This window comes from Jaculus jaculus, chromosome 3 (assembly GCF_020740685.1).
Source record: "Jaculus jaculus isolate mJacJac1 chromosome 3, mJacJac1.mat.Y.cur, whole genome shotgun sequence".
NCBI lineage: Eukaryota > Metazoa > Chordata > Mammalia > Rodentia > Dipodidae > Jaculus > Jaculus jaculus.
In genome coordinates this window covers 177,183,995-177,210,691 of record NC_059104.1, presented here as the reverse complement: position 1 = coordinate 177,210,691, position 26,697 = coordinate 177,183,995, and the positions used below count along the sequence as shown (strand labels likewise).

The 26,697-nt window shown below is 42.5% G+C and overlaps 1 protein-coding gene across 2 annotated transcripts in view; it reads left to right on the top strand.

The window, feature by feature from the left end:
* The first annotated feature begins 7,257 nt into the window (after positions 1-7,257).
* Rnf141 (ring finger protein 141) overlaps positions 7,258-26,697 on the top strand; it is a 32,614-nt gene continuing 13,174 nt past the window's right edge. The window contains exons 1-4 of one of the 2 annotated variants that reach the window (XM_045145213.1): positions 7,258-7,372; positions 13,632-13,821; positions 16,574-16,682; positions 20,496-20,677. In XM_045145213.1, coding sequence (XP_045001148.1) covers positions 13,679-13,821; positions 16,574-16,682; positions 20,496-20,677 — 434 coding nt within the window. In that variant the 5' untranslated portion in view covers positions 7,258-7,372; positions 13,632-13,678. Of the gene's footprint in view, positions 7,373-8,916; positions 9,044-13,631; positions 13,822-16,573; positions 16,683-20,495; positions 20,678-26,697 lie in introns of those variants that run through there. The other variant, XM_045145212.1, reaches the window with a different exon arrangement.

Genomic DNA, 26,697 nt, shown 5'->3' with positions numbered 1-26,697 from the left:
GCCAACCTGGAATTCACTATGTAGTCTCAGGGTGGCCTTGAACTCATGGCAGTCCTCCTATGTCTGTCTCCCAAGTGCTGGGATTAAAGGCGTGCGTCACCACACCGGGCTGGTTTGGGAGCTTTTTAAACTGCAGAGCTGTTTTGTTTGTTTGGTATGTTTACGTGTTTGTATGTGAGAGTGGGCATGCCTGTGCCATATGCATAGGTCAGAGGACAACTTTCAGATCAGTCCTCACCTTCTGTCTTGTTTGAGGCAGGGTGTCTCTTTGCTCACTACTCCCTTTGCAAGCTTCCAGAAAATTCTCCCATCTCTGCCACCTCCCTTCCCCTTCTGGAAGCACTGGGGTTACAGAAGCCCACCACAGCTTCCAGATTTTTCAGTTGGGACCTGGACACCTGAACCCAGATACTCAAAGCTTCACAGAAAGTCACTGGTGGTGATTTGAATCAGATGCCCCCCCATAAACTCATGTGTTCTGAATGCTTGGTTCCCAGCTGGTGGCAGTTTGGGATATAGAGCCTTGCTGGAGGAGGTGTATTACTGGGGGCACACAGTGTTATATCCAGCTCCCCCTTGCCAGAGATTGGTACTCTTGATGATGTTTTCCACCCACTATGGCAGAGGTGATGTCTACTCTCTGCTCCTGCCATGCTTGCCTCTGCCATCATGAAGCTTTCCCTTGAAACTGTAAGCCAAAGTAAAAACTCTCCTCCCATCAGCTACTTTGGGTCGGGGGCTTTGTGCCTGCAACAGAGGGTAACAAAGATTTGCTTTATCCGCAGAACCATCGTCCCAGCCCTGGAGAGGTTCTTTTGGTTTTTTTTGTTTGTTTGTTTGTTTGTTTTTGTTTGTTTGAGGGAGGTCTCACTCTAACCCAGGCTGACCTGGAATTTACTATGTAGTCTCAGAGTGGCCTCAAACTCACAGTGATCATCCTACCTCTGCCTCCTGAGTGCTGGGATTAATGCGCCACCATGCCCAGCAGAGAGAGAAAGAATGGGCACAACAGGGCCTCCAGCTGCTGCTGCAAAGGAACTCCAGACACATGCACCACTCTGCATGTTTGGTTTTATATGGGAATTAAGGAATCAAACTTGGATTGTTATGGCTTTCTAGGCAAGTGCCTTAACCACTGAGGAATCTTTCCAGCACAAAAGGTTTGATATTATCTATACACCTGTGAAATCATGACCTATAATCAAGAAAATAACTATCACCCCCAGAAAGCTTGCTCTCACCCCTTTGGAAGTTTTGTTACTGAAGACCAGTGACACAATATAAACATTAGCTTTTTTCAAGACTCTTTTCTAGAATTTTGCAGGGAGGTCCAGTTCTGAGTAATTTTTGAAGATTTACTTATGTTGTTGAGTTTTTAAATCATTCATTGCTGAGTGGTATGCCATTGTGTGAATATACTGAAAATATTTTTCATCCACCTGGGTTGTTTCCAATTTAGATCTCTTGCAAATAATGTTTTGATTATTTATGTTCAGTCTGTATGGATGTATGTTTTGTTTTCACTCCAGCTCAGGCTGGCCTGGAATTCACTATGGAGTCTCAGGGTGGCCTCAAATGCATGACAATCCTCCTACCTCTGCCTCCCAAGTGCTGGGATTAAAGGCGTGCACCACCACACTCAGCTGAGAAATAGACTCTTTTCTTCAATGTTTGTATCATTTTATGTTCCTAATGCACAGCATATGAAAATTCCAGTTGTTTGACAACCATATCCACATTGCGTACAGGCCTTATACTTTGTTTTGTTTGTTTTTTTTTTTTTTTTGGTTTTTTGAGGCAGGGTCTCACTCTAGCTCAGGCTGACCTGGAATTCACTATGTAGTCTCAGGGTGGCCTCGAACTCACGGTGATCCTCCTAAAGGCGTGCACCACCACGCCCGGCTCAGGCCTTATACTTTTAGCCATTCTAGAGGTTAACGTAGAGAGGGGTGCTTCGTTCCACTTCTAGTTTACATTGCCTTAATGAATAAGGGTAATTCTGGGCATCTTTCCAAGTACCTATTTTGTCATCTATAACTTTAGATTTACCCAGCTTTCTGCTCATCTTAAAAACACATGGAGGGCTAGAAAGATGGCTTAGCAGTTAAAGCACCTGCCTGTGAAGCCAAAATATCCAGGTTTGATTCCCCAGGACCCACATAAGCCAAATACACAAGGTGGTGCATGCATCTGGGGTACATTTGCAATGGCTAGAGACTCTGGCACACCCATTCCATCTTTCTCTCTCTCAAATAAATAAAATTTTTTTAAAAAAGCTAATTTGGGGCTGGAGAGATTGCCTAGTGGTTAAGGTGCTTGCCTAATGAGCCAGGTTCGATTCCCCAGTACCCATGTAAGCCAGATGCAGTGGCACATGCATCTAGAGTTCGTTTGCAGAGGCTGAAGGCCCTGCTGCTCCCAGTCTCTGTGTGTGTGTGTCTGCCCCCCCCCCATTTCTATTTCTCTCACTGCTTGCAAATAAATAAATTATATTTTAAAAAACACATGGCTTTCCCCTGCCTCCCACTCTCTCTGCCTCTCTCTCTCTCTCTCTCTCTCTCTCTCTCTCTCTCTCTCTGTCTCTCAAATAAATAAATAAAAATAAAGTACTAGAAAAAATGGGGGGCCTGGAAAGATGACTTAGTGGTTAAGGCACTTGCCTGTGAAGACTGAGGACCTAGGTTCGATTCCCCAGTACCCACTTAAGACAGATACACAGATGATACATGTGTCTGGAGTTCATTTCCAGTGGCTAGAGGCCCTGGCATGTCCATTTATTCTCCCTCTCTCTCACCATCTGTAACAGACAGCTTCAGGTTCACTGAGATGAACTTTCAGACCAGACACAGTTATGGAGGAAGGTATATTTATTAAAGCCTACAGATCCAAGGGACGTTCCATAAATGGCAGAAGAAGCTGGCTTGCCTTCACAGGACCAAGCAGAGAGAGGTAGAAGCACAAGCCTAAAGGTCAAAAGCCACACAGCACACTTCAGGAATTCCAGCTAGGCACACTTTGCATATCTTTAGATTGAAATCTGAAACCCACCACCACACTTTAAGAGCCACCCAGTGACACTGCCTCCAGCCAGGTGACTACAGATGCAGTCTACAAACAAATAAACAACTGAATATATTGGGGACCATCTATTCTATTCAGACCACTACACCATCTCTCTTTCCTTGTCTCAAATAAATAAATACAAATAAAATATTTGAAAAAGAACATATGGTTTGCCTTCTTACTGAGATGTAAACAGTCTTTGCATGTTCTAGTTAGAAGTCCTTTGACAAATGAACATTTTGCTTCTCCAAGACTGTGGCTTGCCTCTTAATTTTCATAAGTGTTTTGAAAGCAGAAGTGTGCTCAATATTGATAGACTGTTATTTATTATGTTTTTATTTTATAGTTTATGCTTTCTGTGACACATTAAAAAAAAACTGCAGCCGGGAGTGGTGGCATCCACCTTTAATCCCAGCACTGAGGAAGCTGAGGTAGGAAAACTGCTATGAGTTTGAGGCCAGCCTAAGACCATAGCGAATTTTAGGTCAGCCTGGACTAGAGAGAGACCTTACCGCAAAAAGCCATAAATAACTTGCACACATCTGTAATCCCAGAATTTGGGAGAAAGAGGCAGGAATATCAAGAGCTCAAGGCCAGCCTGGGCTACATGACACCTTGGTTCAAAAAAAAAAAAAAAAAAAAGCTTTTCCATACTTGAGATTGTTAATATATTTCTCTGGTTTTTAGTCTAGGAGCTCTGTAATTTCAGTTCTCACATTTAATCTACAATCCATTTTGAGTTATTTATTTTTTTGTTTGTTTTTTTGTTTTTCAAGGTAGGGTTTCACTCTAGTCCAGGTTGACCTGCAATTCACTATGTAGTCTCAGGCTGGCCTTGAACTCACGGTGATCCTCCTACCTCTGCCTCCCAAGTGCTGGGATTAAAGGCGTGTGCCACCATGCTCGGCTTAATTTTTATTTTTATTTATTATTATTATTTTTGGGTTTTCTAGGTAGGGTCTCACTCTAGCTCAGGCTGACCTGGAGTTCATTATGTAGTCTCATGGTGGCTTCGAACTCATGATCCACCTACCTCTGCCTCCCAAATGCTGGGATTAAAGGCATGTGCCAGTACGCCCAGCTTATTGTTATTTATTTTTTATTTATTTGGTTTTTGAAGGTAGGGTCTCACTCTAGCCCAGGCTGACCTGGAATTCACTATGTAGTCTCAGGGTGGCCTCGAACTCACGGTGATCCTCCCACCTCTGCCTCCCGAGAGTGCTGGGATTAAAGGCGTGTGCCTCCATACCCAGCTTGAGTTAATTTTCATGTATGATATGAGGAAAGGATAAGGGTCCCTTTCTTTGGCAATGCCATCAATGTTCTTCCAGCTTCACTTGTTGGTGTGATTATCTCCTCGTTCCATTGAATTGCTCTGGCACATGATTGAAAGTCAACCAGTATGATCATGTATGTGCAGGTCCAACTTTGCTCTCTATTCTGTTCCCTCCCTCCTTGTCCATTTTCACCATAACACCAAACTTTGTGCTGATTGCTGCAGCTCCCGTAATAAGGCTTGAAGTCAGGCAGTGGAAGTTCTCACACTTGGTTTTCCTTGACTACAGTCCTGGCTGCATTAAGTAATCTGCATTTCCATTTAAACTCACCAAGCAGTTTGGCAGTTTCCACAGACAAAAGAGTTTGTGAATCTCTGGTTGTAAACAGGAATGATACCTTGAAAATATTGGCTTTGTTGGGGAGTGGACGTAGTGGTAGAGTGTTTTGCTAGCATGCTTGAATCCCTGGGCTCAACTCCCAGCAATGTCAAAAAAATTAGTTTTTGTTACTTTTCTTATCCATAAACATAACTCTATTCATTTCTTTTAGCAAGGTCTTGTAGCTTTCAGTATCTATGTCTTTCATATCTTTGGCCAAATTTATTCCTAAGTATATTACACTTTTTGCTACTGAATCTTGTTTTCAAAATTTAAATTTCCAAGTGTTCCTTGCTAGCTTTAGAGAAGCAAAATTATCTGTTAATATATTGATTCTGCATTCTGCAACTTCTGCCAACTCATTTATTACTTCTAACAGATTTTTAAAGACAGCCATAGTACTTTTATGCAAAAAAAAAAAAAAAAAGACACCAGCACATCTTCTTTCCCCATCTGGCTACTTTTTATTTCCTATTTTATTGTAGTGACTGGAAACCTGCAATATATGTACATATAATATATTGAATACATAGCCGGGCGTGATGGTGCACGCCTTTAATCCCAGCACTTGGGAGGCACAGGGAAGAGGATTGCCATGAGTTCGAGTATGTATATATATATATACACATACATACATACATACATATACATGATACAATTTTTTTTTCTTTGTCGAGTTTTGAGACAGGGTCTCATGTATCCTAGGCTGGCTTCAAACTCCTAATCCTCCTACCCTAAAGACAGTTTTTAATATTTATTTATTTATTTGAGAGGGGGAGAGAGAGAGAATAGGTAGACCAGGGCCTCCTGCCACTGCAAACAAACTCCAGATGCATGCATCCCTTTGTGCATCTGGCTTTATGTAGTTCCTGGGGACTTGAACCCAGGTCATCAGGCTTTGCAAGTAAGCACCTTTAACTGCTGAGCTATCTCTTCAGTCCTAAAGACAGATTTACAAAGAGTCACATTAATGACAGCCAAGCCCAGATTGGGCTGACATGTAGGATTTTGTTGAATTTAGATAATTTTTGGACTTTAACTTCATTTTCAAGCTCTTTCCTTTCTCAGTGTGCACATAGTCATCAAATGTTCAGATTTTGAACTACTGCTATGCTAAGTGTCAAGGAGACCAAAACGCAAGACCATGTCCTGGCTCTGACCAAGGTTTACCTCCTACTACAACCGTTTAAGGCAACAGTTAGTTCAAAGCACAGACTTGGATTTGAATCTGATCTTCTCCTTGTGTGATTTTGGAAGAAGTAACGTTTCTTTTTTTGAGAGAGAAAAAGGGTTTCCTGTATCCCAGTGGGCCTCAAACTCTAGACCTCCATCTCCCGAGGGTTAAGATTACAGGCATGCGCACCACACCAGGTTTATGCAGCAGTGGGGACTGAACCAGGCTTCATGCACACTAGGCAACCACACTACCCAAATGAGCCCCATTCCCAGCTCTGTGCACTTTTTTTCGCCTATAAATGAGGTATTTATTTGTTTACTTATTTTCAAGGTAGGGTCTTACTCTAGCTCAGGCTTACCTGGAATTCACTCTGTAGTCCCAGGTTGGCCTAGAACTCACAGTGATCCTCCTACCTCTGCCCCCTGAATGCTGGGATTAAAGATGTGTACCACCACACTGGGCTAAAATGAGATATTTACACCTAATTTAAGCTATGCTATGAAGAGTCAAGGGATGAATGCCTTTAAAGTCCTTAGAACGGGATTAGGCACACAGTTAAAAAAAAAAAAAAAAAAAAAAAAAACCTCAGTAAATGCTGTTTACTACTGTAGGGCATGACTGGCACTTTATCTCATCAATCCACAAATGACTGGAGGTAGTGGTGTCCAGACATTAAGTAGGTAATTTAGCTGCTGGGCTTGCTCTGCCGTTGCGATATAACTGAGCAAACTGCATCAACAGGAGCAATGCTTGAGAAACCTCTGGCACACTGCTCGGAGCCCAGCAGTTAACTAACATTCTCTGGAAAGCAATGTCGCCAGCATGTGTATATAAACTATCATTTATCACTGGGACCAGTAGCCAGACACTTTCCATACACTCTCTTGCCCAGGGAGGTGGGCCCTACTCGGCCATGTTTTATGGCAAACAAGAAAATTTTCTCTAGTATCCATAGAGGGAGGTGACCTGGTGGCTTGGAATCCGACCTTTAACCAAACTCGGCCTCGCAGCGCGATCTTTGTCACGCCAGCTGGACACTCTGGAAATGGTGCCAGGAGAGGCGGGAGTTGGCCAAGACGTCTTCTAGGTCGCCCCATGGATCCCGGACGCAGGCCCGCCTTGGCCTCCCGGATGGTCACGGCTCTCAGAGCGCCGCCGCCGGGGCCGAAGCCGCCCACAAAGCCTGCCTGGGGGCGGGGCGTGAGCCGGCCGGGGGCGGGGCGGTGTGGAGGGCGGGGCTTGCGAGACGGGGCGTGAACTGTCTGGGGGCGGGGCTTTCGGGGGCGGGGCTTGGGGAGGATGGTCAAACCCAGTCTCCAGGCAACGCGCGGGAGTGCGCGGGGGGGGGGTTGAGGGGGGAGAGTTACGTCACTGAGGTGCGACCCGGGCGCCCACCGAGCCGCCGTCGCCTTGCGGGGTTAAACCGCGGGCTGAGGCGGCGCCGCTGGCGTCTGGAGCGCGATGCCTTGAACCTGGGGTGAGCGCCGCGCGGTCCTGTCGCCGAGTCCCTTGGTGGCTGCTCCGCGACCCTGGAGCTGGGAGTAGAAGCACCCGGCCGGCGTCGGCTGGAAGCCGGGCTTCCGCGGAGCCAGGCCCGGCCTCGCTGTGCGGGCTCCCGGGCTGCGGGCGCGCCGCTGGCGGCACGGGCGGCTCGGTGGACGCCGGTCCCCGAAGGGGCGGCTTGCCGAGGCTGGGTGGCCTGCGCCGCTTTGCGGGGGGGGATGCTTCTGAGGAGCCAGGAGCGAGGTTGAATGACTCTTGGAACCCAGACCCGTTGTTTGAATCTTGCCGCCGACGTAGGCATTCTGTGCCCGGATTTAGCCGTGGGCGGAGCGGGCAGGTGCGCCGAGCCCGGGCCGCGGCCGAGCGGGAGCGGCGGTGGCCCCGCCGGCCGCGACCCTCCCGGGGAGGAAACCCTGGGTCCCGGAGTGCGCTCCTTCCCGGCGGCCGCGAGCTCCTGCCTCTCTAACCCGTGCTGGGCAGCTTACGCTTCCCCGGCCAGGGCGTCGCTACCTCGAGGCCCCAAGAGCAAACAGAAAGAAAAACGTTTCCTTGCTTGTCGTAATTGTAGGCAAAGAAAGCCGCCTTTGTTACTTAGCTCGTCACGAAGTGTGCCGTTTGTCCCCAGCCTCCTCCTTAAATAAATGGCAGTACACTTTGATATTCTTGCCCTGGCCCCTTTTCACGGTGCCCCAGCGTGTCATTTCTTTCCTCTGACGTATATACAAAGCTTTAGTAAGACTTTTCAGGCGTTTATGATTCTTGCTTTCTAGTACAGCTCCCTGATTGCGTTCTCTTGCCTGGGGCGTGAGCTGACCCTGACAGTGGTCCTGAACTAGTGGTTTGTGTATTTAAGTCATCTCTTAGAGAAGTGATGCTGTCTGAATTCAGAACCCAGAAATAGCGTAGATGGTTTTCTCCTCATGCTGGCTGGCTTCAATTTCTAAACATTTGCTTGCTTGCTTGCTTGCTTGTTTAAATACGTTAATTCTTTATCATTTGGCATAAGTGAACTTTATATTTGATTCTTTTTGGTTTTCTCTAAATAGGGAACTCTCCCTTCCCTTTTCCTAAAAATGTAGAAAAGGTCCAAAGAGAATTCCACAAGTGTCGTGTATATTTTTCTAAGTAAACGTATTTAGTAAGTGCACCGGCGCTATTAGAAATCCATTCTATCGTTTTGGGAATATGCTTGTTTTAATTTCTCCTGATTAAAATCGCTGGTCACAGTATGGACATTCCAAATTCTGTAGTTACTGTGATTGGCCCTGTTTCCGTTCCTTTTTTTATAGTTTATTTATTTTTATTTATTTAGAAAGGGAGAGAGAGAGAGAATGGGTGTTCCAAGGTGTCTAGCCACTGCAAACGAGCTTCAGACATGCGCTATTCTGTGCGCCTGGTTTACGTGGGCTCTGGGGAGTGGAACCTGAGTCCTTAGGCTTTGCAGACAGGCACCTCAAGAGCTAAAGCATCTCTCCAGCCCCTCCCTCTCTTAATATTGTGTTAATTCCTGTTTTACAGTAACAGCTGATGCCTGCTTACAAATGTCATATGACTAAATATGTCAATGGGATCTTTAGAGACCTACATGTAGAATTTAATATTTGTTTCAAAAACTAAGGAAGCTACAAAGTAACAGATTTCAAAGGTATTTTGTAAATACCACACTACTTGTAAGCCAGCCATTTTGTTAAACTTTTGGACCTTTCAATTTTGCTGTAATTTGTTGATGAATGGATTAGGGTTTAAATATTTAGGAAGTTCGTCGTGTGTGTGTGTGTGTGTGTGTGTGTGTGTGTGTGTGAGAGAGAGAGAGAGAGAGAGAGAGAGAGAGAGAGAGAGAGAGAGAGAGGGAGGGAGGGAGGGAGGGAGGGAGGGAGGGAGAGGGAGAGGGAGAATGAATTGCTGTGATGCGATTGTTCTATTTTATAAGGAATTTTTTTAACTACAGAAATTCATTTGTTAGGGGGAAAAAGTGATCAACTTTATACACCACCCACTAGAGAATGTGACATTTTTGGAATCTTTGGTATTCTTGTAAGTTTCAAAATAATAGTTCTTTATTTAAAGAATCCTTCAAATATTTTTGGAAGCATATTTCCTTCTTGCTAGAAAGGACTGTGTTATAGGTGGCATGGTAGTTTGAGAGCTGCCAGTTCTTTGAGAAACCTGACTACAGACTTGTCTTTTACTGAGTTTTATGACTCTGTTCCACAAATTATGTTCCTATGCAATACTGCTGTTCCATGATTTCAAGGGAGTTGTCTTATTAATACCAAAATGTCAGAGCTGGGCTGGAGAGATGGCTTAGTGGTTAAGGTGCTTGGCCTGCCTGCAAAGCCTAAAGACTCATGTTCAACTCTCCAGGTCCCATGCCACACAGTGACGCAAGTGTGCACAATGTGCACAAGAGGACACGCACATCTGGAGTCTGACTGCTGTGGTGACTGCTGTGGCTGGAGGCCCTGAAATGCCAACTCTCTCTTTCTCTTTCTCTTTCTCTTTCTCTTTCTCTTTCTCTCTCTCTCTCTCTTTCTCTTTCTCTTTCTCTCTTTTTCTATTACTCTCACATTTAAAAAAAAAAAAAAGAGCCGGGCATGGTGGCGCACACCTTTAATCCCAGCACTCGGGAGGCAGAGGTAGGAAGATTGCTGTGAGTTCAAGGCCACCCTGAGACTACAGAGTGAATTCCAGGTCAGCCTGGGCTAGAATGAGACCCTACCTCGAAAAACCAAAAAAAAAAAAAAAAAAGTCAACAGTATTTACTGCATTCATTTGGAAAATGTTATGCAGCTGTGCACATGCACAGCTAAATAACCTAACGTAGCACATGGAAGGGGCACACAGGTGACTTCATGGACTGGTCACGTGCTAGAGAGGTACACCGTCACCAAAGAGAGACACCATCACCAAAGAGAGGCACCACCGACAAAGCTGCTCGCTAATGGATGGCTTTGACAGATTGCTTTGTGAATATGTACTCTTGGCTATGGCTTTATATTACATATAAATAGTGACCCTATTTTTACACTAGTTATGAAATGTGAATATTTATTAATATTTTGTTTGTTGTGTTCAAACTCAATCATAAATTCAGTGTCCTTCCTCCTAAACCAGGTTGAGAACCACTTTTGTAGGCCTTTGGTAAGTCTCTAAGCATTGTTGGCATTTAATCCAAGGAGTCATTGATGAGGCCTTCCGGACACACTGTGAGGTTACAGGGAAACAATGTGCTGCCTCACAGTATAAGCCCTAGCATTCACACTTAGGGCAGCAGCCAAACAATGGGAAACCTTTTAAGTTATTTATTTATTTGAGAGGAAGAGAGAGAGGGAAAGAGGCATAGATAGATAGAAAGAAAGAATGAGGGAGAGACAGAGAAAGAGAGAATGGGCACTCTAGGGGCTCTAGCCCCTGCAAACAAACTCCAAATGCATGCATCACCATGTGCATCTAGCTTATGTGGGGAATTGAACCTGGGTCCTTAGGCTTTGCAGACAAGCGCCTTAACCACTAAGCCATCTCTCCAGCCTGAGAAACATTTTCTAATTCAAGAAAATCCACTAAGGTTTGCTTGCTTTCTTCTTTCCTTACCTCTCTCTTTTCCCTCTTTCCTTTCTTTCTTCTTTCTTTGGGACAGGGTTTCATGTATCCTAAGCTGTCCTCAAACCTATGGAGTTTGGAGTTGAGGACGACTTTGAACTTCTGATCCTCCTCCTCCTACCTCCTTATTGCCGGGATTACAGGTATTCACCACTAAGCTCAGTTTTTACAGCTCTGGAGATTAAACACAGAGCCTCATACATGCTAGACAAGCGCTCTGCTGGCTGAGCCACATCCCTGCTCTAAAGTTGCCTTTTAGATACAGTTGTGGTGAGCACTGTAGTGAAGAACACTCGGCTCCGAACTCCGACACTGTAGGGCAACACAATACGCTACTTGGGCTTAAGATTTTTTTTCTTTTTGGTTTTGTGAGGTAGGGTCTCTTTCTAGCCCAGGCTGACCTGGAATTCACTGTGTATTCTCAGGGTGGCCTCAGACACACAGCAATACCCCTGCCTTGGCCTTTCAAGTGCTGGGATTAAAGACATGCGCCACCACACCTGGCCTTTGGTTTAAGAATCTGTGTGTGTGTGCGCACGCGCGCGGAGATGGGGAGGGAAGGAGGGAGAGAATGTACCAGGGTCTCTTGCAGCTACAAACAGACTACATGCACACGGACCACTTTGTGCATCTGGCTTTATGTGGATACTGGGGAATTGAACCCCAGCTGGCAGGCTTTTCAAGCAAGTGTCATTCCATCTCCTAATCCCAAGAATTACTTTTTAAGTACTTTAAAAAGTAGCAGATAGTTGAAGTACACTTAAAAGCTGGGGAGATGGCTCAGTGGATAACGTGCTTGCTTGCTCTGCAAGCAAGAAAACCTGACTGTGGTTCCCTAGAGCCCAGGCGTCTGCAATGCTCATGCTCCTGTGGCAGGCTAGGAAGTGGAGATAGGAGAAGCCCTGGCAACTCATGGGCCAGCTAGCCTGGCATACTCAGCCACAAACAAGAAGAGACCCTGTCTCAAGACAGAAGGTGAGAACAGATGCCCTAGGTTGTCCTCTGACCATGACATGCTTGCCATGGCACGTGCACGTGTGTGTGCGCGCACACACACACAAAGATTTTTATCAAGTAAAAGATGAGCTTTCCTTAGTTTTCCCAGAAGTGGGAGATGAAACAACTGTGTGAAAGGTGCCCACTTTATACTTGGGCAAGGAAGGCATTCTACTTTCAGCAGGCAGAGCCTTGCTAATCTGTACTTCCTGGCCAGTCTGTTCTGTGGATGTCATGTAAATCTGACTTCCTCTTCCATGAGACAGCTCCTGAAATATTTGAACAAGCCAGTTGTGTCCTTTCACATTATCAGCAAGTTGCACATGTCCACAGGAGATCAGGTCTTGTCTTTTCTAGACCTCGAACGCCTCATGCATATGTTCTACTTCATTAAATGTATGGCTACTTTAAGCTGGGTGTGTGTGGTCAAGCCATTGCATGACACAGTGGGACTAGGAGTTTCCTTACTGTGGACATCTGGTTCTAGCAAGAGTTTAGGAGCTGGAGAGATGGCTCAGCAGTTAAAAGTGCTTGCTTGCAAAGTCTGACAACCCGGGTTCTATTCCCTAGTACCCTTGTGGAGCCAGAGTGGCACATGCGTCTGGAATTCATTTGTAGTGGCAGGAAGCCCTGGCGTGCCTCCATTCTCATTCTCTTAAATAAATGAATAAATAAAAATATTTTTAAATGTTTACTATTATTTAAGCATTTTTGATGTCCTTTATATACTTGTTACTTATTTTGTTTAAAAACCACACATCTCAGGACTGGGAAAATGTCTTGGTGGGTAAAGTGCTTGCTGTGCAAGCATGAGGACCTGAGAATGGATCCCCAGAACCCACATAAAAGCTGGGTGTGGCAGTGAGTGTTTATAATTCCAGCTCAGGGGAGGTGAAGACAGGAGACTCCATCAGGCTCACTGGTTAGTCTAGCTGAATCAGTGAGCTGTGGGTTCAGATAGAGACCTTGCTTCAAAGAATAAATGCAGAGCAGTTGAGTACGATACCCAGTGTCAGCCTGTGGCTTCCACACATGTGCCCACACACATACAAATATGCATACACACACTCACCGCACACACATGCACAAACAAAAGCAGACTTTGTATTTGAACTGCTTTTAAGGACATCTTAACCTAGGTGTTTTTGTGCCATTGGCTTTTCAGAGCATTCATTAACTTTGCTGTATTGAGTATATTTCAGTAAGTCCCTGTTTAGCCTTCCTTTAGTGGATATGGTTCATTCATCCACAAAATAGGAGTATAACATCAGCCTCTTAGGATTTTGTAAGCAATGCATGCAAAGTATTTAGTTCAGTCTGACATGTAGTAAGCAGTCAGGAAATGTTCTTAGGAAAATACAGTCACGAGAGAAAGAGAGAGAGTGAGTGAGTGAGAGAGAGAGAGAGAGTGTGTGTGTCTTGGTGGCTTTGGTCTTGGTAGAGTTATAGGAATTAGAGGTCCACCACTGTTCCATTTGAACAAAATCTACCTTAGAATTACACAAGTGTAACTTCTTCACCCTCCCTTAACGTTTGGTAGTTTGGGGTTTTGTTTTCATTTTTATTTTTTGTTGAAGAATGACTCTATTGCTATGCTATATGATATGTTAAAGTAACTTTTACATTATTTTTGACAGAAACTATGTGAAGCAACACCCTGAATTGTAAAAGACATCATTTCATCATGGGACAGCAACTTTCAGATCAGACACAATTGGTTATTAGCAAGTTACCAGAAAAAGTAGCAAAACACATCACATTGGTTCGAGAAAGTGGCTCCCTAACTTATGAAGAATTTCTTGGAAGAGTAGCTGAACTCAACGATGTGTAAGGCTCACTCTTTTTTTTTAAATTTCAATAACTACCAGTTTTTTATTGGTAAAAATATGAATCCAGATGGCACGGTTGCTCTCCTGGACTACGGTGAGGATAGTGTACGTAACTCTTTCATGATTCTCTTTAAGGATGGTGTAGAAATGGAGCAGCCATTTGGATCTATCACCTGTCATGGCAGCCAGCTGCTGCTTGCCATCCCTACACCACCAGGACTAGAAGAACGGGACTGACGTCAGCTTGACCTTTTATTTTGCCTGACTTATTTGGAATGGAGGCTTTTTTTTTTGTTTTGTTTTTGAGGTAGGATCTCACTCTAGCCGAGGCTGACCTGGAATTCACTATGTAATCTCAGGGTGGCCTTGAACTCACAGCGATCCTCCTACCTCTGCCTCCCAAGTGCTGGAATTAAAGGTGTGCGCCAAAACGCAAGGTTGTTTTTTTTGTGTGTTTTTTTTAAATTTTATTTAATTTTTATTAAAATTTTCCATGATTATAAAAAAAAAATCCCATGGTAATACCCTCCCCCCCCACTTTCCCCTTTGCTCACTCTTTCTTATTTGATCTGTCCTTTTTGTGTTTGCCCTCATTTGTCCTGGCTTTTAGGAAGTAACTAGAGGTATTAATGGCAGGAGTTCATACTTTTATCAGAAGTTAGTAAATTTTACATTGAATATCTATTATGAGAAGACTTTCTGTGTAGCTGTGTTAAAATATGTAATGGGAACAGAAGAGATGGGAGGCAGGTAAAATGAAATTTGAAACACAGACCACAGGTATATTGAAACAATTCTATCATATAAAACAGCCCAACAATTATGTACTAGGAGACTGGATAGTTCACTGTGTGGGGAGCACTTAAAGTGGTGCAGAACAGAAAGGATATGCTGATTAGCCACTGGGCACAGGAGGATCGTGCAAAGCAGCACCAGCCCCGAGAAGGTCCTGTACATCCGCTGGCTCTGCTGGGGTGTGCGTACACCCTCCGTGGTTGTTCACAGAACCATCATGTTGCTAGACAAATTCACTAGTAAACCCTGTTCTTCACTCAAGAATAAAATATTTTACTTAATAATATTTTCTAATAAACTAACACCTTTAAGTCTCTATATAAACACTTAATGAATTTCTGTCTAAGACAGATTATATTTTTTCTACCTTGAACTTAATCTTTTCTCATAAATTTATTCTTTATCATGTCAGTCTTTGTCCTTAAATGCTCTCATATACCAGTCTGCTTTTTAAATACTACCTCTTAGTTTTTTTCTCTAGTGACAAATGGGCACATGTCACCTCTTAAGTCTTCCTTTAGTAACATCTACTTCTGCCTTCTTTATGCTGTGTCAATCTCTGTCCCTTGGGAATATAGTTAAAACTTCTGTAGAGGCTAAAGAAATGGCTTGCCTGTTAAGATGCTTGTCTGTGAAGCCTAAGAACTCATGTTCAGCTCTCCAAGTCCCACATAAGCCAGTGATGCAAGTGTGCAGTGTCACACATGTGCACAAGGGGTCACACACATCTGGAGTTTGGTTGCAGTGGCTGGAGGCCCTGGCATGCCAATTCTGTCTCACTCTGTCTCTCCCTCTCCCTCCCCCCCATACAAAAAGGGCCAGTCGGCTGGGCTTGCCCACCCAAAAAATAAAGAAAAAAAGAAAACTTATGTAGGATAAAGTTTCTTTCTTTTGTCTTTTCAGTGTAACCAGCATTCACTGAGCATACATTTTAACTGAGGCCTAAATTAAGTATTAAATAGCACTTCCTGCTCTTTTTGGTTCTGAAGCTCCTACCTTAACCTGTATTACTTCTTTAACCCTCAAAAGACAAGTAAAATCGCCATGAAGCCCAGGACCACTTAGTATACATATTTGTAATAATGTCACTATTAATAATTTATAGAGAGACATATGAACTTGGTCCCGAGGCTTTATGACAGCTGTGTTGGAAAAGGGACATAGGTGTCAATCTGAAAGACATTAGGTAAGATAATGCTCTTGTTAGGGACATGGTTGGAGTCACTCTTTCAAGCCAGTCATGAGGAATAAAGAGAGTCTGAATAATTGTTCTCAATATTACTTTGTGAGAAAGGGACAACAGAGCTATGTTTAATTTGTCAAATCATTTCTTTATGCAGCCAAGTTCCAAATTAAGAATCAAACCTTTTCAGAAAGATATGTTAATGTGGTTACTTAAATAGGCCTCAATCAACCAAGAGCAAAATATATTCATATAGGTACTTACACAGATCTGAGATAATAATCAAAATGTGGATGAGTGAAATTAGCAAACTTTTGCTTAAAGTGCTTTTTTTTTTTTTTTTTTTTTTTTTTTAGTCTTTATTGTTGTGTTTGTTTTGAAGCAAGGTCTCTTATACCCTGGGCTTCAAACTCCAAGGATGACCTTGAACTCCTGATCTCCTGCCTCCACCTCCCAAATGTGTGTCATTGTGTCCATTTTTGGACTGGCTTTTACTAAATGTCTTTGTTAGACACTGAAAGACAGTTGAAATATAATAATGTCAAAAAGAAGCAAATAACTCTACATAGCTATTGTAGCTTAAATCATTGGGAATAAGTTGTATGTTCGTGTTCAGAACATTCTGTCTTGGTGTTGCAAGAGTCTATGCTGTCTTTGTATGTTTCTTTGTAGTGCCTTCTCTGTTTGAAAATGTTTCTTGCATCTGGGTTTATAGCTCCGTTACTTTTCATGACTTTACATAAAAGTTACAAATGTGCTTGCTTCATTTCAGAACTGCTAAGGTGGCTGCTGGCCAGGAAAAACATCTTCTCTTTGAGGTACAACCTGGGTCGGATTCCTCTGCCTTTTGGAAAGTGGTTGTACGGGTGGTCTGTACCAAGGTGAGATTGACAGGGTCTTCCACTTCAGAGTTTACACTTTTGGTGGTCAGAACCACGTTTAATAGTAAGATACACTATAATAATTAATTAGTAATTTGGTAGTCTTGTAAAGAACAGTATTTTCCCTTTTGCTTGAAAGTATGGGATCATGAAAAGTGAAAGTGAAAGCACAGAATGCACCCCACAGGGCAGAGTGGACTCTAGCAAATGTGCCTCTGAGCTAATGCATAGCTTTGACTCAGTTTTCATGCTGAGTCTCACTGATGGCCTAATTGCTATAAAGCAGAGATTCCTGTAATCCAGGGAAGTAGTAGTCATATCCTTATCTTCTGTCTTTGTGGGGCTTTAGCTGACTGTGGGCCCTGGGCTGATACTTTGTTTATCTCTAAGATGATATCTTAAAAAATAGAGCTAGCTGGTTGTGGTGGCACACGCCTTTAATCACAGCAGAGATAGGAGGATTACTGAGAGTTTGAGGCGGCCCTGAGACTACATAGTGAATTCCAGGTCAGTCTGGGCTAGAGCAAGGCCTTACCTTGAAAAACCAAAAAAATAAAAAATAAATAAATAAAATAGAGTTCAAGAAATCACCTCTTTTTAATTTTTTTATTATATTATTATTATTATTTATTTATTTGAGAGACAGAGACAAACAGACAGAGATGGAGAATGGGCGCACCAGGGCCTCCAGCTACTGCAAACAAGCTCCAGATGCATGTGCCCCTTGCCCTGGCTTAGATGTTTTCCTTTGAATCAGAGACTCTTTACCCTAATAATAGGTCATATGGTTGGTTCACTTTTACCTCTGCTAAGTTCATTTCCAGTTTATTGAGGCAAAAATGTGAACACAGTTATGCCAGGCATTGAGAATGCAGCACATAATAAATGTGGTAAATACCACATTCTCAGGAAACTGTTTACAATTGTTCAGTCCCCTTTCTCTTCTATCCAGGAAACCATTGAGTCTCTAATAATCTTCATACCTCCATACTCCTCCTAGGTCCAGTTTATGCTGTTGGGAGGTACCTCACATACAGCTCTGATAGGCTCACTGCCCTGCTTAAATCTCTTCAGGAAGTCCTCACTGCCTGCAGACTCTTCTCTACTCACGAATGTGATATTCATGGCTTTCTGCAATGTCTCCAAACTGTTCTTTTATTTAATAGTCCCTTTTAGATTCTTCATTCCTACCCGTCTTAACTACTTTAAGAGTTACTTTACCACCTCAGACCTTCTGCCTATTGAGTTCTCTCAAGTAGAATGTTCATTTCTTCTGTAATTTTAGTTGCCATCTGTTGCAGGTCACAGAAAGCTCCTTTTAAGATAGTTGAAATGAAAACAGTATTTGTTTTCTCACAAAAGCAAATCTTGATATAGACTGGCTCCAGAACTGGGTAAAGGCCCAGCCGATCTCCTTAACCCATTGCTCTGTATTCAGTTACATCTCCTTCATACCCATGCACTGGAGGAGTGTGTTTACCACATTAAGGTTATATCTGACTAACCGACATTGAGTCCTGAGGCATTTCAAGAATGAAGGATGCCAACATGAAGCCAGGCTTGCCAGCAGCAAAAGTGGAACTTGGGTGATCAGCTAGTTGTTTCTTCCAGATCTTTTGTTTCATTTTGTTCCTTTTTGAAACCTGGTATCTGTAAAAGTCCATCTCAAATACCATATCATCCATAAAACTTTCCCATGCAAGATTTCTCTCACCTCTTCTAAACTCCAACAGCCTTCTCTCTATATTTCATAGTTATATCCAACATTTAGAATAAAATTCTTTATTTAGGTTTCTAGCTTCCTGGTAGGTAGTAAGCTTCTGAGGACAGAAATGATCCTTCTGTCCCCTGCTGCTAAAATCCCATGCTTTGTATCTGGTAACTCAGCTCTTGTTGAGTGACCAAAAATATTTTTAAAAAATACTCTTGGGCTAGAGAGAGAGCTTAGCAGTTAAGGCACTTGCCTGAAAAACCTAAGGACCCAGATTCGATTCCCATGCATCCATGCACAAGGTGGCACATGCATCTGGAGTGGTAAGAAGCCTTGGCGCACCCATAGTCTCTGTCTCTCTGTCTCATTATTTCTCTCTCTTTAATAAATAGATAAAACTATATTTTTAAAAAATGTTCTCATTTTTCATGATTGGGAAAGGTTAAAGCTTTCCTTATGTTTTGATCAGCTATACTACCTAAACTATATTCACTCTCCATCTTTATTTCATAAAGTAACTCAAATTACATTGAAGAGTCCTCTATAAATTTTAGAAAACAATGAGAATACAAATGTATCAAGTTTCTGATTCTCTAGTTTTCAGGTATTCCTTTTTGAACAGAAAAGGTAATGTTTTAGTTTAGTAAATTCTTTTTTGTCCCAGTAGCTTTAACTATGTTACTATGTATTAAAATTTAATATTTTTCTTAGAATGAGATTCTGTGTAGAAAAAGTATAAAAGACAAAGGCAACTAAATATTTCTTTTGTGTGATTTTTTTTTCTTGATGTTAAATCTACCAAATAATTTTTATTTGCATTCCTTAGTGTCTTTGTGTGTGTGTGTGTGTGTGTGTGTGTGTGTGTGTGTGCGCGCGCGCGCGCGCGCAAAGGATCTTTGAGAAATCAGGATTTGCATGGGAAAGAGTTAAGCCCACCATGGAAGGGTAATAGGAAACTGGAAGTGTCATGTTTCCTATTTTTATTCAAGTTGGGGTTCAATTCCCCAGTACCCACGTACAGCCAGATGCACAAAATGGTATATGCATCTAGAACTTGTTTGCAATGACTGGAGGCCCTGGCATACCCATTCCCTCTGTCTGCCTGTCTTCCTTCTCTTTCTCTCTCTTTTTGCTTGCATCTAAGCAAATAAACAATTAAAAAATACTGTACTAAGGTTTAATTCAGTTCTCCATTATTTCTTCTGTACTATTCAGTTCCAGAGGTCCATTGGCCCATTTTCCTCAGCTCTGAAAGCACATGCTGTAAGGATCTATACATTCTCTGTCGTGCTTAATTCTATTTGTTCATTGCTCTGTGTACAGTCTGTTTACTACAAAGAACATTGTGTATTTGTATTTCCACATAGCTCTTACCTTCCCAGAATTTAATCCATTTTTGATTGTTGGAGATGATTTTACCATTTCATAATATGGAATCTGATTCATTTTTGATTTGCAGTATTTTTCTTTTTTTTACTGCTTTCTTAAATAGTGCTAGAGAACTATCTCAGTCAGTAAAGTGTTTTCTATGCAAGCATGAGGACTTGAATGTGTGCTCCAGAAGTCATAAAAAAGTCAGGTGCATATTATACAGTCATGGTTCTTACAGCTTCTTTGATACCTTGACATTTTTTATCACTAAGAACAATCCTTTTTCGTTTGTGGTAATACTTCTTGCCTTGAAGTCTCTGTTGTCTGATGGCATGCCAAGTTAATCTTCTTTTTCATCCTTTATTTTTAGTTTATTTATAATTAAAGTGCATTTTTTTGTTCAAAAAAAAAAGCCAGGTGGAGGTGGAGACAGATGGGCCCTGGGACTCACTGGCCAGTCAGCCTAACCTACTTGGTGAGCTCCTGGTCAGTGAGAGGCCCTGAAATTCACCTAACTTGATAACTGAACAGGATAGTACCTAATCAGTTCTTTATAGTTACTTTGAGTATCAAATGAGAAAAATTTGGGTAAGTGCTTTGAACTTCCCAACTGTGGGGATGTGTATATTCATTTATTCTGACTCTTGTACCTTAAAGTTCTGTTTCCTAGGATGTTTGACTGAATGCATGTGTGTCACCAAACCCCCCCTTTTTTCCATTTGTACTTTTAGATTAACAAAAGCACTGGCATTGTGGAAGCATCACGGATCATGAACTTATACCAGTTTATTCAGCTGTATAAAGACATCACAAGTCAAGCATCAGGAGTGTTGGCTCAGAGTGCCACCTCTGAGGAACCTGATGACACCTCATCCTCTGTCACATCTTGTCAGGCTAGTCTGTGGATGGGCAGGTATTCAATCCATAATTACTGCGTTTGCTTGTTTTTCCATCTGCAGAGCCCTGCAACTTCAGCAGTGTGTTTGCTAGTGTCAGATTTGCCATTCTGTTTATTATTAGTAGTATTGGTTTTTCAAGGTAGGGTCTCACTTGGCCATTCTTTAATAAGCTATATTTCGGGTTGTCATTTGTTGCTTTCTGATTTATAGTGCCTTTGTCTCTTCTGTCATTTGTGGGAGCAGAGTCTCACTCACCCACAGGCCTGCCTGGAACCCTTTACAGACCAGAAATCTCAGCCTCCCAGTTGGCAGGATTAAGGATATGGGGCAACACACATTCTTAGGGACTTTAACTTTGTTGCATGATGTGTTTGTTTTAATACCACTCTTATATAAATGCTTTGTACTGGTTTTGCTTAGAAAAAAAAAGAATGTGGCAGGTTTGAGAAAATGCCTAATTGGAGGATTCAGAGTTTGAATATTGGCCCCAGGACTTGGTAGTCCATTCAGGAATGCACAGGTCGTTGACACACATGTGCATGCTGCATGCCAGAAGGAAATGAAGATAGCCAGAGTTTTCTGTGACATGCTGTTTACTCAGTCCTCGTACATTGTTGTTGTGTCTGAGCTTTCTCATCCTTCGTGGTTATGCTTTTGGCACGTGAAAGCTCCCACCTCTTGCCATTTGTAAATTCCTCATTGGAAAAAGACTTAGGTGGCTCCAGACATCCTGTCTTATTGTCATATTGGGTAGATCACAAAAGTATGTAGTAACAGTGTCCTTTATTCTAAGAATGTGTTTAACAAGAATTTCTCTATTAATGCTTTATTTAAAGCCACATTTTCTAGTCTATTCTTAACTGATGTCCACATACTTTGTTGTCACTAAACTGTATTTTTCTTTGTAACTTCCTATTTACCTTTTTTGTTTTCAAGGTTTGGTGTGTATGTTATCAATATGCAAAATGAATTTTAGAACACTGTTTAGGCTTAGCTTTGCTCTTTCCTTTCTTTTCCTTTCCTTTCCTTTCCTGTCCTGTCCTTTGTAAAGTCACTTGCTCAGGAACAGGGGTCTTACCTTCTCCTTTTTTTTTTCTTCCCTCCTCAGAGTGCTGATCTTTTTTGAGTGTTCTGATAGCTGAGAGGGGTTTTTACCTTTGTACTTAAGCTGTGTGGTAGTAAATGAAAATTGATCAACCCTTCTTTTTGCAGTCATTTAAAGGAAGGCATCAGAGTGTTATCCCTTCCTGTGCCAGTGAGACTGGGAAATTCAATACTCCATCGGTTAATTAAGCCTGCTTCTTGCCTTTGAATGTGTTTTGGCTTCTAGTGATACTCTGGCACACTAGCTGATAGAATAAGACTTCCTAGGTAGAAATGATCATAGAAGGAGGACTTCTTTGCAGTCCTGCTTCATATCTGATGCATAATTTTATTAATAGTTTATGTTTACTGAGGATTTGCAGGATACTAGAATGCATTAAATTCTAACAATAGCCCCACAGGAGTAGTTAGTAGCTCTTATAGATGAAGAAAGGTTTAGACTGGGGCTGGAGAGATGGTTTAGTGGTTAAGATGCATGCCTGAGAAGCCTTAGGACCCTGGTTCAATTCTCCAGGTCCCACGTAAGCCAGATGCACCTGGTGGCACATGCGTCTGAAGTTCATTTGCAGTGGCTAGAGGCCCTGGCTTGCCCATTCTCACTCTCTCCCTCTCTTTCCCTCTCCGTCTCAAATAAATAAATAAATGAAAGGTTTAGACCAATAAATCCCTTGATTAGAAATTAACCTAGCAAAAACTCCTATTTTGACTGCTTCAGTGTTATGTTACTCAGACTTTAAATATTTCAGTAGTTTGGAGGAGGAGCCAGAGATTCTGTCAAGCTTGGAGGTAGTAGCAAGTCTACTAACCACATTGTGCCAACACACGTATCCTTGCAAATTGCACTACCACTAACCCCACAGCTGTGTGACACTTATTGCCTCAGAGGAGATTTTCTTTTTTTTTTTTTTTGGTTTTTCGAGGTAGGTACTCACTCTAGCCAAGGCTGACCTGGAATTCACTATGTGGTGTCAGGGTGGCCTCAAACTCATGGCAATCCTCGTACCTCTGCCTCCTGAGTGCTGCGATTAAAGGCGTGCGCCACCACGCCCAGCAACAGAGGAGTTTTTCCTTGTGCCTATACTCCTAAGTTGTCTAAGCCTGGCTCTCCAGAGGCAGCACAGCACAGACTCTAGAAACAAGGTCCTATATTCAAATCCTAACACTGCTCTTTCCTTGGTTTCTTCATCTTTTTTTTTTTAATTTCTTTTTATTTATTTATTTGAGAGCGACAGACACAGAGAGAAAGACAGATAGAGGGAGAGAGAGAGAATGGGCGCGCCAGGGCTTCCAGCCTCTGCAAATGAACTACAGACGCATGTGCCCCCTTGTGCATCTGGCTAACATGGGTCCTGGGGAACCGAGCCTCGAACCGGGTTACTTAGGCTTCACAGGCAAGCGCTTAACTGCTAAGCCATCTCTCCAGCCCGGTTTCTTAATCTTTTAAAAGAGCCGGGCGTGGTAGTGCACGCCTTTAATCCCAGCACTCGGGAGGCAGAGGGAGGAGGATTGCCATGAGTTCGAGTCCACCCTGAGACTATATAGTGAATTTCAGGTCAGCCTGGACTAGGTTGAGATTAAGAGTATCTGCCCTAGAGGATGTGTTGAAAGTTTATTACAGGCACTTAGATGTTGACAGAGCTGATGTGCATGTGTGTCTAGGTATGTTTAGGCGCACATCACATTCCATTCATCTGGGTTTTTGTCTGATTTCACCATTTAAGTTTAGTGGATGCTCTCTCTTCTCTGTTATTAACACATAGCATTTATCTATTACCACATCCTACTTATCAGTCTCTTTTTTTCCCTCAATTTTTATTAACATTTTCCATGATTATAAAAGATATCCCATGGTAATACCCTCCCCACCCCCCACTTTTCCCTTTGAAATTCCATTCTCAATCATACCCCTCCCCATCTCAATCAGTCTGTCTTTCATTTTGATGTCATGATCTTTTCCTCCTCTTATGATGGTCTTGTGTAGTAGTGTCAGGCACTGTGAGGTCATGGATATCCAGGCCATTTTGTGTCTGGAGGAGCACGTTGTAAGGAGTCCTACCCTTCCTTTGGCTCTTACATTCTTTCCGCCACCTCTTCCGCATTAGACCCTGAGCCTTGGAAGGTGTGATCGAGATGTTACTCAGTACTCCAGTCACTTCTTTCCAGCACTATGATACCTTCTGAATCATCCCAAGGTCACTGCCATCGGAAAAGAGAAGATTCTCTACCCAAAGTGAGAGTAGCATTAATATAAGGGTATGAATATTAAGACAAGTGCTTATTGGGCAGTTTGATAAGCATAGTATATACATTTTTCCAGACATCAGCAGACGTTACACCCCTAGGGCTCATGACTACCCCTGCTTTAAGTTTTCAGTATCAGGGATGTGTTCCCCCCATGGAGCAGGCTTCCAGTCCAATTTGAGGGCAGTTGGTTTCTACCATGACAGACCTGCCACTATTGCACCCATTGGCTCATTTGTCCTGGCTGGCCAATTATAAGGCTTGCAGTGTCCACTGTTGAGTATCTTCACTGGTGGTTTCTCTTTCTCCCATTGAACTACATGTAGAATGGCTTTTTCCAGCTTTCTGTCAGCTGGTCTACATGGAGGAGGCTATCATCAGCTCAGTTCCAGTGGGATTTTTCAGTGGCCTTGCAGCCCAAGTATGTGGAGTCTTCAGCAATAGGGTCTTACCATCTATTCCTGGTGGGAAACCAAGGGCCTCTGCAATGGCCTATAATGTTTTGGGGGCATCAGGGACCTCCCTTGCCAACAACTCACTTGAGGTATCCCATCCCTGGCACTGAAAATTTTCTGACAACAATCTATGGCTCCTGAGAGTTCCATGGTCCGAAACCAGAACCTCCAGAATGGGAAAAAAATCTTTGCCAGCTATATATCTGATAGAGGATTAATATCTAGGATATACAAAGAACTCAAAAAGTTAATAAGGAATCAAACAAGCCAATTAAAAAATGGGCTATGGAACTAAATAGAGAGTTCTCAAAAGAAGAAATACAGGTGGTGTATAAGCATCTAAAAAAATGTTCTACATCCCTAGTCATCAGGGAAATGCAGATTAAAACTACATTGAGATTCCATCTCACTCCTCTCAGATTGGCTACCATAATGAAAACAAATGATCATAAATGCTGGTGGGGATGTGGAAAAAGAGGAACCCTTCTACACTGTTGGTGGGAATGCAATCTGGTCCAGCCATTGTGGAAATCAGTGTGAAGGTTCCTAAGACAGCTAAAAATTGATCTACCATATGACCCAGCTATAGCACTCCTAGGCATATATCCTAAGGACTCATCCCATTTCCTTAGAAGTACATGCACTACCATGTTTATTGCCTCTCAATTCATAATAGCTGGGAAATGGAACCAGCCTAGATGTCCCTCAACTGATGAGTGGATAATGAAGAAGTGGCACATTTATACAATGGAGTTCTACTCAGCGGTAAAGAAAAATGAAGTTATGAAATTTGCAGAAAAATGGATGGATCTGGAAAGGATTATACTAAGTGAGGTAACCCAGGCCCAGAAAGCCAAGTGCCGCATGTTCTCCCTCACATGTGGATCCTAGCTACAGATCATTGGGCTTCTGTGAGAGAAGGAAAAAACTCACTAGCAGAGGCCAGTAAGTTAAAAAGGAAATATAAAGGGAAGAGAAAGGAAGGGAGGCGGGTACTTAATAGGATGGTATTGTGTATATATATAAGTAGAAGAATAGATTAATGGGGGTGAAAAGGCCCAAAGTGAGGTCAGGGGAAGAGACTGAGTAAAGGAAAGGTGGAGGGAGGGCTAATCAAAATCTTATCAGTCTCTTGTAGTGCTCCCTAAACAAGGCCGTGGTTTTCTTTCAAGTACTTTTTGTTTGTTTGTTTGTTTTGTTTTGTTTTTAGAGGTAGGGTCTCACCCTAGCTCAGGTTGACCCATTCACTATGTAGTCTCAGGGTGGCCTTGAACTCATGGTGATCCTCCTACCCCTGCCTCCCTAGTGCTGGGATTAAAGGTGTGCACCACCATGCCCAGGTCAAGTGCATTTTTTTTAATAGGTCCTAACTTTTTCTTTTGTTCAGTATCCCTGTTCTGGACTTCCAGCTGACCTTAAAGTACTTTTTCTGTGGGAATTGACCTTATCTTGATTAGATATTGATTCTAGTTTGCTTATCAGAATAAGATAAAAGTGACTATCTTGGCATTTCAAGAAACAGATTTTCTTTGCTTATATTTAATCTGTCTTTGCTCTTATTTTATCCCCTGTAGCACCATGCCAAGATTTATACACACACACACACACAAACACACAATTTTGTTTCCAACCTCTGTGACTTTGCTTATGCACTTAGAGTGCTTTCTATCAAAATTTATTATTCCTCTCATCTTTTCAACAAGTGCTTTACTGAGCACATGCTTCACATAATATGCATCTGCATTCATCTAGGTCATTCCATGGCAGACCAGCAGATTTTAAAGTGCTACTGCAGTGTTTCACATTCAGCCCTCTAAATACATAGGGAATGAAAACAACATCCCACTTAGCTTCTGTACATAAGAAGAATGGCTGTCTTTCATTCAGTGTTTGAATAATTACCAAAGGTCATACATGCTTCATAACGAACACCTTAAAATAGCAGGAAAGCACAAGGAATAAAAAAGATAAAAATTGCTTCAAGAAACATGTATTGAGAATCTAAGACAAACAGGCTATATTCCAAAACCTAACTGTGTGGCAAGAACAACACGGGACAGCCATCTGCAACTTTTATGTCATCTGAGGCAAATTGTGAGTTCGAGAGCAGATGGAGCAAATATGCTGAGTTGAGCTGCTGAAGGTGGAGTTCGCTCAATGCAGAAAGGCATTCCAGGAAAGGAAAACATTGTGTGCAGCGGCGCCTGGCTCATTTGGGCATGCTCTGGATTGTG